We start from the raw sequence: 13,013 nt of genomic DNA, 5'->3' as shown, positions 1-13,013 counted from the left end.
CAACCAAAGGCACCTTTTTTTTACATTGACAGTGGGGTTTCCTGTCAAGTCTGCCCAGGGCACCCTTTTCTGCCTTTTACGGTGCCTCTGCTCTTTGAATCCCACAGAATAAATGAAGCAGGCATGAGGAAAGCAGCAGCAGGTTGCCTGAAGATAGCATTTCAATTAGCCACCCACCAAAAGGCAGACGTGACCAGAAGCCTTTGGGGGAGAGTCCTCGTGAGCAGGGTGAAGGGCCGCGCGCCGAGATTAGAGCACCAGCCTGCATGCCTGGCCTAGTTCCATGTGTCCTCACCTCACCTCGGGATGGGGCACAGGTGAACCAGGCACAAAGCCTGGGCAGGGTGAGGGGCAGCCACGCTCCTGCGCCCCAGCCCCTCCGGGACCAAGGTACTCAACTCACACACGGTCTCTCCATCCAGGCTGAACTCTCCAACACAGCTGTGATTGCTCTCCTCACGAGAGGTGACAGCCCAGCTATACCCACCCTGGAGGATAAAGGTGAAGAGCTGGACTGCTTCCAGGGCTCCAGCTACCTCATTTAGAGCTGGCTTGGGCAGGTTCTGGCTGCAGTGGTTTGCGGCACCTGCCTCAGCTCTGCTGCAGCCACACACAAGCAAATCCTTCGAGTGGGTAGTTGTCCCAGGTGAAACATGCCGTTCAGCCAAACACAGGGACATTCTCATGAAGTAAGTGGCTACCAGATCCCCTGTCTCTGCACATGTTCTGCTTCCTGAGCCCTCAGAGGCAGGAAATGAGAGGGATGCAGCATGCTCTTCTACTCCAGGAGCCAAAAGCAACCAGCCTAGCTCACCATCAGCAGGCAGCATTTCATGTGTTGTGACTGACAGAAGGGATCTACTGCCTCATCCATCTGGGAGACCTGGGCACCCTCATGCTGAGATGTCACAGCCAGCTCAGCCCAGGGGAGCAACACTGAGTTGCCAGTTTCAATCTTTGCAATTTGATGAGTTGTAAAGTTTTCCCAGGTCACATAGAGACAACGCAGGTCTATTGATAGGCTTGCTGTCTACTCAGCGCTCTGCAAAACAGCCCATAGATCCTCACAAAGCAAAAGCCGGTGGCGAATACACAGGGGAAACAAGTCCTTGATTTCCTTATGCAGCAGCATCCACAGACGGCCCCCCGCTCACCATCTCACCTCACCGCTGCACTCCACAAGATGTTACTGAACAAGACGAACCAGAGCCTCCACAAGAATATGTCTTCTTTCTTCCACTCTGCCCTCAGCAGAGGCTGTTAACTGCAGATCCGCCTGTTTAGCTACCTAAGTCCATCCTAAACAAAAGCCAGATCTTTCACCTTCACAAGAGCAAGATGGAGGCAGCCGTGAACCTGGCGGTGTTATCCAGATGAGTCGTCTCCCAGAGATCCATCATCTTTTCCAGCGTGGATGGACTGACACGTGATACACTCATCTCCACGGCTGACGAGCAAATGCTACCGTTTCCAAACAGCTTTTCCTCCCAAAGACTCCAAAGAGCACCACAAAACATACAACAGTACAAGATCCCTCACAAAGCGATGAGCAGGGTCAGAGCTGACAAGTCCTTTGCTTGACTGCTGTCCTGCACAGTGCAGCCTCACGGAGCAGGCACTGGCAGCGGGTCATGGACACTGCAGTGCTCCAGCCGCAAACACCAATGCCATCACCAGGGCAGGGCGGGTGCAGGGCGTTACTCTCATCCTGGACTGTAAGCTCCACTGGCACCATGTCTACTCGTGCCTGTACAGCGCCCAGCATGTGGGGCTTAGCTCCTGACAAGACAGAGGCAGGGTCGGGACCATCACCACCCTCCTTGGCATCAGAGGTGCAAAAGGAACCTGGGGGGTCCTGCCCCCTCGTTCCTGCCCATCAGACCACCCTCTTCTCACTGCACAGGGAACTCAGGCTGAGCTCCATGCCAGGATGTTGATGCCTACCTCCTATTCACTTCAAGGGGTTTTTAGGTGCCTACATGCTTTTGGAGGCTTTGGGCCCAAATCCAAGAGTCCGACCAGCAGGCTGCCGGTGTCCTGCTGCCTCCAGGGGCAGTGCCAGAGGGCCTCTTACACAATGGAGGAAAAACCAGGGTGCAAGGCAGAAGGAGAAGGCAAAGGAAATCAAGGTCAGAATTAAATTCTTTAATACAAAAAAAAGTTTGTTTGTCGTCATCGTCGTCGTCGTTTTTTTTAAGATATATCTGTAATTTCTTTGTTTAAAAATAAATATGTACTAAGGAATATCTTGAAAAAATTCACTAGACACAATATGTAGTGTTAATATCTTTTTTCCCCGCAATTATTACAGATAAACAGTAGCACCAATAAATAAAATGATAACAAATATTAAAATTAAAAAGGAGAGAGATTCAAGATGTAGAATTTTCTAGTTTTCTGTTTCTTCTTTTTACATATATAAAAAAAATCGTAGCGTCTATTTCATCCGAATCACACATATACATAAACATATATATATATATATACAAACACATAGCCAAATATATATATAGTATGTAGATGTATATCTAACCCTCGTCTCGGTAGGAATGTGTAGGGGGTAGGTGTTAGAGAAATTAATTAAATAACTGCCCATAACATGCTACTGACTCTGCCAACAATTGGGGAGAGATGGGACGGGACAACAGGAAGGTTAAATTTATACACAATCAGTACAAATAAAAACAAACAAAAAAAACCAAACAAAAAAAAGAGAGGTACGGCTTATAAATAGTTGAAATTAAATATTAACAAAGAATACTGAAAAATCCCTACTCTTTAATTAAATTATCTGTTTAATTTCTAATTTAAAAAGGGATATTAAATAAGTATATAAAACACTTTCTCTTCCCTCCCCCCCACCCCCATCGGAAGCCTCTGTCTTGCGCAGGATGCAGCGTATGATACGTTCCCGATGCAAGCACCCACCCGTGTGTTTCTTCTCCTTCTGAAAGCCATCAGTCTGATGGGGAGTTCCTAGTGGTTAGTAGTCGCTTGTTGTGAGTCTGTTTTTTTACGCTGTCTTGTCTTTTTGGAAGCTTTCCGTGTTGCACATTATCAGGCGTTGAAAACTCAATCGCAGGTGACGTTTGGCAGCATTCTGACACAGACTGAGTACCTTTTTGATTATTGTTATTATTATTAATAATTTTAATCACAGAACTAGATTATATATATCCACATAGATGTACAAACACGCTTTCAGGGGGGCGTGGGGGTGTGCGTGCGCGCATGTGTAAGGCGGCTTCCACATACACCATAGCAGATATTTGCAGATACACACATAGCCAAGATCCTCAGGCACGGCTTAGGGGTTCCTGCTGCCTTCATGTTTAATTCCCCAGGCCGAGATCTGGAAAAGGGGCCTGACATTTACAGCACCTCCTCTCAAAAGAAAAAAATCGTGACATTCTTGAGGGTCATTCACACTGGACACGCAAACCGAAGGCAGCAAAAGGCGCTCTCGTTTTTCCCCCCTTCAATCTTGGCATACATATATATTATTTTTTATATATATATATGTATAAAAATAAATATATATATATAAAAAAGAGAAAAAAACCACAAACATACATACATACGGACACAAACGCACGCATTCACATACACACACATACACACGCACGCACCCTCTCCCCTGTTGTGTATATACTTTTGATTAATATCCCTTTCCAGAAATGTTCCATAAGCATCTTGGATGCTCTTGAGTGGCAGCTCTGTGCATGAAGAAAGCAGACAGTGCTGAACAACTGTGTGGCTATGCACCGGTCCCCATTCTTGCTTCAGCACACTGTAGGCCTTATGTCCTTTGCAGCCACCAAGGGCGGGAAATCTAGACTCCTGTGATACTTCCTTGAATGGAAAGTTAGCGTGCGTCAGCTGCCCACCATCCTTAAGAGAAGCCAGCACGTCTCTCTGGCAAAGTTTCTACGGCGAAAAAAGTCAACGCAAAATGTACACTGACATCCCATGTCCCAGCAAGGCAGGCAGGTTATGAGACGATTAAGGGCGAAGGTTGGGGGAAGAGAGGGGAGGAGGAATCCTTGATCGCGCAGATGGCCATTTCCTTGGCCTTTGACCCATCGCACCCTAGGATGCCGCTCTTTGGAACTCCCTGCCAGTCCTCTCCATCACCTCTCCTCCCTGTCCCAGGCAAGGAGAAGGTGGTTTGTGGTACAGCACACTCTACAGAGAAACAGCGGAGGCCGCACAAGTCAGTTAGAGTTAAGAAGTTTACACCCAGCGCTTCTACTCAAGTCCAGTCTTAGCTTGTTTCTTATGCCCCAAGTAGCCCGCTTGTGTCCACAGCAGTCGAGTATTATCCAGTGAAGACACCAATAACATTAGCAATGTTAAAAAACATAATCAGTATATATATATATATATATATATAAAATATATATATGTGTGTGTGTGTGGTTAAGATATACATATATGTATATATAGATGTGGTTAAAATATATATACATATATATATATGTATATGCATGTATACACACATATATATGTATGCATGGGAAAACCCATCAAATACACCCCTATAGTCTTCCTGGCTCTGTTATTTAGCAGCATGAAAAGAAAAATAAAATAAAACAGTTCAAAACCCAAAGGTGAATTCTGTGCGGCGGGTGCCTTGGGGAATGTTCCTTCCGGAGTCCATCGTCCGTACTGAAAGTGCTGTGCTCTACCGATCCTTCATTTTTAGGGTTCATTTGGATTAGTGTTTTGTTTTGTTTTGTTTTCTGTCCAGGTGAGAAATCAGGCTCCAGAAACAGGGCTGCTCCCCCTTCTTTTCCGCTGCTCACCGTCTCGGTTTTTCACATCTGTCAGAGAGGAGAAGGGAAGGAAGAGAAAAGAAAACAAAAAACAGAGAGAGAGGAAGGATTAATGCTTGTGATGGGGGCTCAAGCAGGACAGGGAAGGGTGGGAAGGGACGTGGCTAACGTGTTTTAGAGCACATGGTGTTAAGACATGGCATGACGTCACTGGTGGGGTGAAGTGCTGTGCAGATGGGGCAAAACAACTGCGAATCTCAACCCCATGAATGGGCCGATGGATTCCATTCCCCCAGGTTCACTTAGGCAGGGCAGTTATGGGGGTATACTGGTACAGGGGGAAATTTAGGAGCAGAATCAGAGGCTTCCTGACAGACAAGCCAAGTGTCTTGTTTACACCTTCTCACACCATGCACACACACAGGTACGCACGAACACACCGAAAAACAGGGCTAAGCAACGCATGCAGAAAGACACACTCCCTCAGCTCTCCACCTAGCCTGCCCCTTGGGCTGGAAGCAGTGCACACAACAAGGCCTCATGCAGGCAAAGAGGTGAAAAGGAAGCGCCTCATTCCACTAGCTGCCACAAGCACGGGTTAGCACCAGAGAACAGCAGCAGCAGCAGCCTGAAGGAGCAGCAGGAGAAATGAGAATTTACCCTCCCCTGTAGGGCCCAATTCTAATTCTACAAGAAAGAGCATGAGGAACTTCAAGTTAACCAGCTTTTTATCTGGATATAAATAAGCCACCCGCTCCTACGACTCCTTCCTGTCTTTTCAGCCAACACACCAGCCTCAGAAACCTCCCTTAGTGCCAATTATCCCAACACAGAGAGGGACCAGTAAAAGAAACTAGTAAATCTCTTCTGCCATGATGACTTTTTTTTTAGGCTATCACTTGTTTTTTTTCTTTCTGTTTGTCACTATTTTTCATCCTGCAAAGTCTGCATGGCAATTTCCAGTGATTCTGGGGTTTGGGAAGATGAGCAGAGGGAAAAGGCCAAAGCTAGGTCTGGTCTCACGCTTCAAAGGTTACGCTCGCTGGGAGGAGTTGAACTCCAGAAGCTGTATTATTCTGGCCCCTCTACTTTCCTGCTGAACCTACAGCACCTCAGAAAATTCCTCTGTATACAGAGCAGTTTCCACCACGCCGGCAGTGCCAATGCTTCCCTGCTTCCGGCGCAAAGTATTTTCACACCTAAAGGAATCACTTGTTACTTGTAGCAGTCTTAGTCACCTTGCCAATTCCAGGCAGGTAAATGGATGTTTCCTCTTTCAGGATGTAGCCACAGAGGATCCTGTACCTCTTTCCCTTATTCTCTCTCACCTGGGCAGTGCCACTGCAATACTCTTTTAACTGGAGGAATCTCCTAAATCTCTGGGAAAGGGACCTGAACTCAGAGTCACAGCGAAGGGCTCATAATCAACCCTATTTCTGTGTCCGGATAGGTAGGACGATCCCACACCAGAGATGCACACACAGTTGGTGTTGAGTCAGGAGACCCCACTGAGTTCACAAAAGTGCCCAGGTGACAACTAGGAATCAGTTTCCGCACGTCTATGCCCCAGATGGTGCATGACAGGCAGCGCTCAGGTGACATATGCACAGCACGGATCTCTGACCAAACGCTAACCACACAGTGTCTGTGCATCTCCCGCCTCACACCTCAAATCCTCTGCCTGCCTTCACCCAGAGACACCCTTAATCCTGCTGCATCCCACATTACAGCCTTAAGTGCAGCCCCTCAAACAAAAATTCTGGCTGAGATATGGAGAGGTAACTGTGAGCACAGTGCAAGAAGACTGAGTGCTCTCCTCTGGCTTTCAGAAGAACAAAGAGGCAAAGCAGTATGTGGGCATAGCCTTGAAGGAGGCTCTTGGACCAGCTTTCCTCACTCTGCACACAATGGAGTGTCCACAAGCCACCTTTTGGGCTGGGAAGACGGGGGTGGACAAATCCTAGTCAGCTACAGGTTTGTTTTTGTCCAGCAGTACGCTCAAAGTTCGATACAGGTAGTGTGCAGAGGGCTACAGACCCTCCCCCTGACAACCTCAGCAACATGACCTCTGTTTTCTTGTCCTACAGGAAAGGACATCTTAGATACAAATGCCCTGTCTCTGGGAGACATCCCCGTCTAAGTCCTGACAGCACATCCGAAATGCGCAGCAGCCCTTCAACACAGGGAAACTCTGTCCTCATATCAGTCAGCCCCTCTGCCCTCTGGCCCATGTAGGACAGAGAAAAGAAGTAATCATATAGCACTGGTGCCAGAAGTCAGCAGGAAGCAAGCTCCCCCCTCTTTCTCTTTCTCTCTCTTTCTCTTTGTGTGTTTCATCCTTCAGGACACAAACCTGCAAGTGCGCTCGTTTAACTCAAGCTGCCTCGACTTGCAACGTGAGTCTGTGAATTTGCAGGAACATTTACAGGTCTGGGGATCTTGTACAAACAAGTGCTTTCTCCTCTCTGAGCAAGGCTCACAGTGACTGCAAAAAGGCAAAAGGAAAGATGTCTAAGCTACAGCGCTTCAGCAGAAAGAAAAAACACATGCAACACCCTAAACATCAAAGCAATCCCCTTGCCCCCTCCCGCAGCCCTCATGCTGCCCGCTGGAGCGCCACGGGCTGATGGACGTTCCAGCAGCACCCCGGCAGCCCCAGGACAGCATCCCCTCGCTTTAGCATAAAGAGAAAGAGAACAGGCTCTCTGCACAGTATTCACAAATGCTGCATTGGATCTGCCAGCACAGGCCAGAGGGAGGAAGAAGGGGAAAGCAAGGATGGGAAGGTGAGAGGTCCCAACTGGCCGGTGACATCTCAGTGAAAGGACTTCTCTGCAGCAGGCCACTCGAGCAGAAAGAGGCCAGTGGCTACACTGAGTTAAATACACAGGGTCTCTCTCTCCTCCCCTGGAAAGCAGATGTGCTCCAGTATCACCTGCTCATCCCTGCTGCTGGCACTGCCCTCCTTTCTGTAAGCCCCATCCCCACCTTGCCACCTAGGAGTCTCCTATGGAGGGGTTGTGAATTTAGAATGCAGAATTCTGTGAACCACCGTGAGAGAGGCAGAGCAAGAGAGACCAAGAGAGACAGCAAGAGAGAAGCCACCAAATCCAGCAGAAAGAAGGAGAGAAAAAAGAGAGTGAGCCCCCCGCCAAGTTCCGCAGCACCCCCTCTCTGGCTTCCCACCATCCCACCTCGCCTCTTAGCCTATGACTCCACCAGACTCACAGGCACACAGGCGCACGCACGCACACACACACATGCAGGGCAGCTGCCAGCCTGCCTGTCCCCAGTCCTGGCAGTAGCGAGGCCACAGGATGAGCTGGGGGCAGCGGGTGCTGGAGGTGCAGCCGGAAGGCGCGCTGGAAACAAGGCGCGGGACGCTCACCCAGCCACCCATGCTCCTGCACCTCAGGGAAACACACGTTGCTGGTGGTTATTAGAGAGCCAGGCAAGCCAAAGCCACCTTCCCTGAGACACCCTGAGTGCCAGAGCGGTGCCGCCACCAGCGCTGCCCCTGCAGGATCTGCAGCCCACCAGTGACTGGGAGGGGAGGGTGAGATTTGAGTGAGAAGCAAGCAGGCGGATTGGTTTGGGGAGAGGGAGGGAAGAGAGTCTACGAGCAGAGGACACAAACGTACAAGCTGAGTGGTTTGTACCGGCCTTTCTTGCGCTTTCTCTTTTGACCCTTCCCCTTTCCTCGTTTTGATTTTCTGGAAGAAAAACAAAAAAAACAGAGAAAGAGAGAGAGAGAGAAAGAAAGAAAGAAAGAAAGGGAGAGACAGAGAGAAAACGGAAGAAAACGCAAGGAAGAGGAGGAAAAAAAAACCAGCCATGTGCCTTGCTGGGAGGAGGGAAGCACATGAGGCAGGACCGGAGGGCAAGTCCCAGAGCGAAGCGCAGATCTCCCCCTCATACACACATTCACTGGCCCTCCTGCACTCCTGTCAGCACCACAACCAGCCTGCCCACAGCCAAACCAGTGCCGGGGACTCGGCAGAGCCGGAGCTGGAAAGGGACAGGGGGTGAGGAGGAAGGAACAGAAAGCTTTGTGAAAGCACCACGCATGGCAAGTGAGTGCAGGCAACCGCTCCAGGCAACAAGCCCCCGGGTGCACGCTGACAAGAGGCAACTGAGCAGAGGGGCTGTCCCTGGGGAAACAGAAACTGCTCTGACCAGAGGCACTACCCAGAATTTGGCCTAGGAGGGGGCAGCCAAGCTCCAAAAGCTCTGCTGCAGGGCTGGTGGTAATCCTGCACTGGCATGGGAGCAAAGGGAGCCTGGCCTCAGCACCCCATGGGCAAGGGGAGAGACCTGGTCTATATAGCATTGCTCCTCAGTGGGAGAGGGCTACCCAGCCCAAAGGCTCTGCTCACCCATCCCACCTCATGCCTGTGGCTTGGAGGACCCCAAGGGACCTCACTGGATGTCTGATAACATCCCCACTGGCAGCCTCCAACCTCGGCACCAAAGAGGAAAGTGGGAGGCCTGATCTAATTATGACATCCAGGAGATAATCAGCAAGCAGCTTTCAGATCTTCCCTTCTTTTCCTCCCTCCCTCCCTTCCCTCACCTTCCACGTGGATCTGGTAGGCAGAGGAGCAAACTCCAAGGCACTGACTCCATTCCAAAAAAATCACCAGTTGCTCCTGACTCTTGGCCAGAAGCTGGGACAAGCAGAGGCTAGGACGTGCAGGCCAGGACACTGACCATGGATCCCTACAGGCCAGTGAGTGCACAGGGAGGGAGAGAGGCCAGAGCCTGCACTGCTCCTTGAGCCATTTAGCACAGGATCAAGGGAGAGACATGCAGGGAGAAGGCCCTAGGCAAAGCACCAGGGCTTATCAGGCAAGTGAGTCCCAGTACTGGGAGAGTTAAGCAAAGGCTCCCTCGTTCCCTGGTGCAGCCCACCTCGGGAGGGAGCGGTTAAGGGGGCACGAGGGGACAGGAGGGGAAGCACCATGGGTGTTTCTTAGGCCCTGTTTGAGTCGTCTCACTGGAACAAGTGTCAGACCATCAGCTTGCTCCCAGCCTCCACCTTACAGGTCTGGAATCACAGGGAGGCAGTGAGGGGAGGAAAATCAACCTGAAGGGAGGAGAGGGGCACCAATATAACAGAACTTTCAATCCAGCACAAATAAAAGCACACCAATCTCTCCCATCCCTTCCTGTCTTTCCCCAGGGAGTGCAGAACCAGCAAACAGCAGGCAAGGCACTGTTAGAAGAGGAAGGAGAATGCAACACAGTCCGGGCTGGCGGCTTCATCCACATCCCATCCTCACCAGAGCTCACACAGACCCAGCTCTCGCACACCTTCAAACCACAGAGCCATGCAGACCGACCGTCCCCACCACGGCCTCGCACAGAGAGGAGCACTGGCTGGACACAGCCAGGAGCAGACTTCCAGGAGGAAGAAGGAGAGGCTGGAAGGCAGCTAGAAATACACAACCACCAGGAGAGAGGTGAAAGTTCTCTCACTCTCCTGCTTCCTCTCCCTGTGTCTGTCTCAACCTCATCTCCCATTATTCACCTCCTTCCTCTCCAGCTCTGCACCTCTAAACAGCAGAGTCGCTGTCCCAGCATGCGCAGCCCCGCTGACCCTCTCACCCAGAGAGGTGCCACCCTTTCTTCTCCACGTTGTTCCACATCATGTGATTGTCCCTGCAACTACCGCAGGACGAGAGCTTATTTCTCTACTTTCCACAACCTTTTTACTTTGGGGAGGAAGGAAAGGGAAGGTTGTGCCTTAACATCCTTCAGGTCACCATAGCAAATCCAAAATCAGACTGAAAAAAACCTCTCATGAAAGCCTCCACCAAGGCCCAGCTAGGACATCCACTTCCCGGGCCCCCACCCTGCCAACACCAGCGCCACATCCTGCATGGCATCAGTCCTGCTTCCACCAGGCCTCTGTTGTCACCTCTCCCTGTAGCCAGCAGAGTTCCTACCCAAGCTGCTGTGAAAGAAGCCAGCAAGTGCTCACCCAAGCAGCGAGAAAAAAAAAAATCATAAAGAAAGGCAGCGATTTGCAGTATCCAGAAACACCCCAGGAAGAGGGAAGAGAGAGTGGGGGCTGCACCTTGAATCCATTCTGGTAGGACACACACGATGGGACTTCCCTGACTCGGGATAAAGCATTAGGAATGACTGCCATGGCCGTGGGTCATGCAAGCTCCAGGTCTGGGGTATGATGGAAGGACCGTCAGATCTGGGTTTCTGTGCCCACCTGGAACGGATTCAGAGTGTCGCCCCGTGCACTAACATACGCCAATTCCAAAAACACCTTCTCAAAGTAAGTATCTCCAACCAAAGAAAAGGGCAAGGGGCCATGGGGGAGAGGAAACACCAACCGACCACCAAAAGAGAAAAGAGGAAAGGCTTGGCACTTACTTTTCTTGTTTGTTTTTGACATCTTTCTTTGGTCTGTGGGGGAACAGAGAACAAAGGCCTCATTAGAAAGGAGCTTACCACATATGCTTCCAGCATTATTCCCAGTTCCCGCCAAGCCCAGGGAAGGACGTGCCAGGGAAGCTGGCACTGCAGGATGCTCATGGCACAGGCTAAGTGGTCCTTCTCAAAGTGTTTGTTCTCCTGTCACATCTCGCTGGCAGCAAGTGCCGAAAGACCCCAGGTTGCAGGCCAGCATTGCCCACCTGCAGTATCTAGAGATGGAGGAGCCTCACCAGCAAAGGATTTCTTTTCCCAGGCTCTGTCAACCCACCACAAACCATCTGAGGAGACTGCAGAAGCCTCTGGACAAGAGTCTCAACCCAATGGCAGAAAAAAGGGAAAGGCTCAGAGTAAGTTTATTGCAAGAGGAATTGGTGCTGGTCCATTCTCACCTGCAGTCACATTTACTGTGCTGTAAGAAGCTCATGTGCGCTATGTGCTGACTCTGATGGGGTTTAATTCTCATGATCTGGAATGAAAGAAACAGAGAGGGTCACTGCCCATTCACTACTTATACTCACAGCTCCAAATCAGCCTGCTGTGTGGCAAAGCATTTGCACCCCAGGTGCTCCTGGGAAGAGCATGGCAGAGCTTGAGCAAGCTTTGAGGCTTCATTCTCCCACTCAGGGAAGGCCTTTGATCATGAGCAGGCGGCAATGCCAGACTCATGCCAAAGCTCTGTCCACTCAGGCATGCAAGGTGACAGCACTGGTGAACTGTCCCTGCCCTGGAGCCAGGCATGGGAGAGGGAGTAACCCCACCAGGAGGCTCTCAGGGAGCCATCCCTGGCCAGTGCCAGGATGGCAGCATGGAAGCCTCCAGCCTGCTCTCACGCAGAACCCTGCTGCAGCCCAACGCAAAGGCACAAACCAAAAATGCCATAGCTGACTCCTTTCCCCTAAAGCCACCGCTCCTTCCCAGCTGGCCTCCCACTTTCTCAGTGACCCAGCACACAAAGCACATCTGGTGATTTGTGCTCAAAACAGTCCTGCAGGGCCAGATGTTGCCCAGTCCTCAGCTCCAGCTGCCTCCAGGAAAGTTATATAAGAAACTATGCGTGTATATCAAGTCTCTCAACCCAAAACCTGGCTGGACCACTGGCTCTAGCATTTGCACCAGATCTCTGCTCAAGTGCCTCTGACCCTTTACAGGCATGTGGGCACATCAGGCAAAAACCTGTAACTCAGCAAGGAATGGTGAGAAGAAAACTATCCCTAGCTAACCCGTGCACAGCATGCTCTGGCCCAGGCTAGAGCTTGTGAGTGGAAAAGCAGTATGGGGAACTACAGAAGAGCACAGACAGGTTGTCCACCAGAGTTCAAACACAGCCCAAATTACAAGTCAAAAAGAGCTTGCTGGTTAACCACATAGTCGTCCATGTCTCTCATCCATATCCAAAAGTGATGGCAATATTTATAGAGGCCACTCAAGAGGCTGAGGGACAAAAGTAGGCAAGGGAGCTAAGGGTTAAGGATAGTGGGCACCAGCACTATTGTAGACATAAGCTGGGATCCAGGTGGCAGACAAGAGCACTGACAAAGCTCTCTAAAGCAGAGACTGCATCTTCCCCATGTGCCCAGCCTTTGCATCACAGCCAGTCATGTCTCTCTGTCTTCCATGGAGTGAATTAGGCAGCCTCCAAACAAAGGAGGAGGACTCCCAGAGGCAGAAAGACTTTTCCACTCCGCACTGAAGCAGAGTGTTTCTTAGAGCCCCTTTCCACCCCTGCTGTGCCAATGTAGCTAATGACCCAAATCCCCTGCTCTGTTGGTAAAGGCTGACCTCACA

The 13,013-nt window shown here is 50.4% G+C and overlaps 1 protein-coding gene and 1 long non-coding RNA gene across 8 annotated transcripts in view; one reads left to right on the top strand and one right to left on the bottom strand.

The window, feature by feature from the left end:
- Positions 1-2,194, top strand: part of LOC133624999 (uncharacterized) — an 18,823-nt gene extending 16,629 nt beyond the window's left edge. Inside the window, exon 3 of the long non-coding RNA XR_009818290.1 lies at positions 423-2,194. This is a non-coding gene — a long non-coding RNA (uncharacterized LOC133624999). The remainder of the gene's footprint in view (positions 1-422) is intronic.
- The window catches only part of VEGFA (vascular endothelial growth factor A), a 23,281-nt gene continuing 12,392 nt past the window's right edge, over positions 2,125-13,013 (bottom strand). Inside the window, exons 4-9 of one of the 7 annotated variants that reach the window (XM_061991226.1) lie at positions 11,618-11,694; positions 11,166-11,198; positions 10,855-11,001; positions 8,417-8,488; positions 7,129-7,260; positions 2,125-4,823 (exon numbers count right to left, since the gene is read on the bottom strand). In XM_061991226.1, the coding sequence (XP_061847210.1) occupies positions 4,802-4,823; positions 7,129-7,260; positions 8,417-8,488; positions 10,855-11,001; positions 11,166-11,198; positions 11,618-11,694 (483 nt within the window). In that variant the 3' untranslated portion in view covers positions 2,125-4,801. The other 6 variants (XM_061991227.1, XM_061991228.1, XM_061991232.1 and 3 more) reach the window with 6 other exon arrangements.

This window comes from Colius striatus, chromosome 2 (genome assembly GCF_028858725.1).
Source record: "Colius striatus isolate bColStr4 chromosome 2, bColStr4.1.hap1, whole genome shotgun sequence".
NCBI lineage: Eukaryota > Metazoa > Chordata > Aves > Coliiformes > Coliidae > Colius > Colius striatus.
Note: the sequence above shows the minus strand (reverse complement) of the source record. Positions and strands in the feature narration are given on the sequence as shown.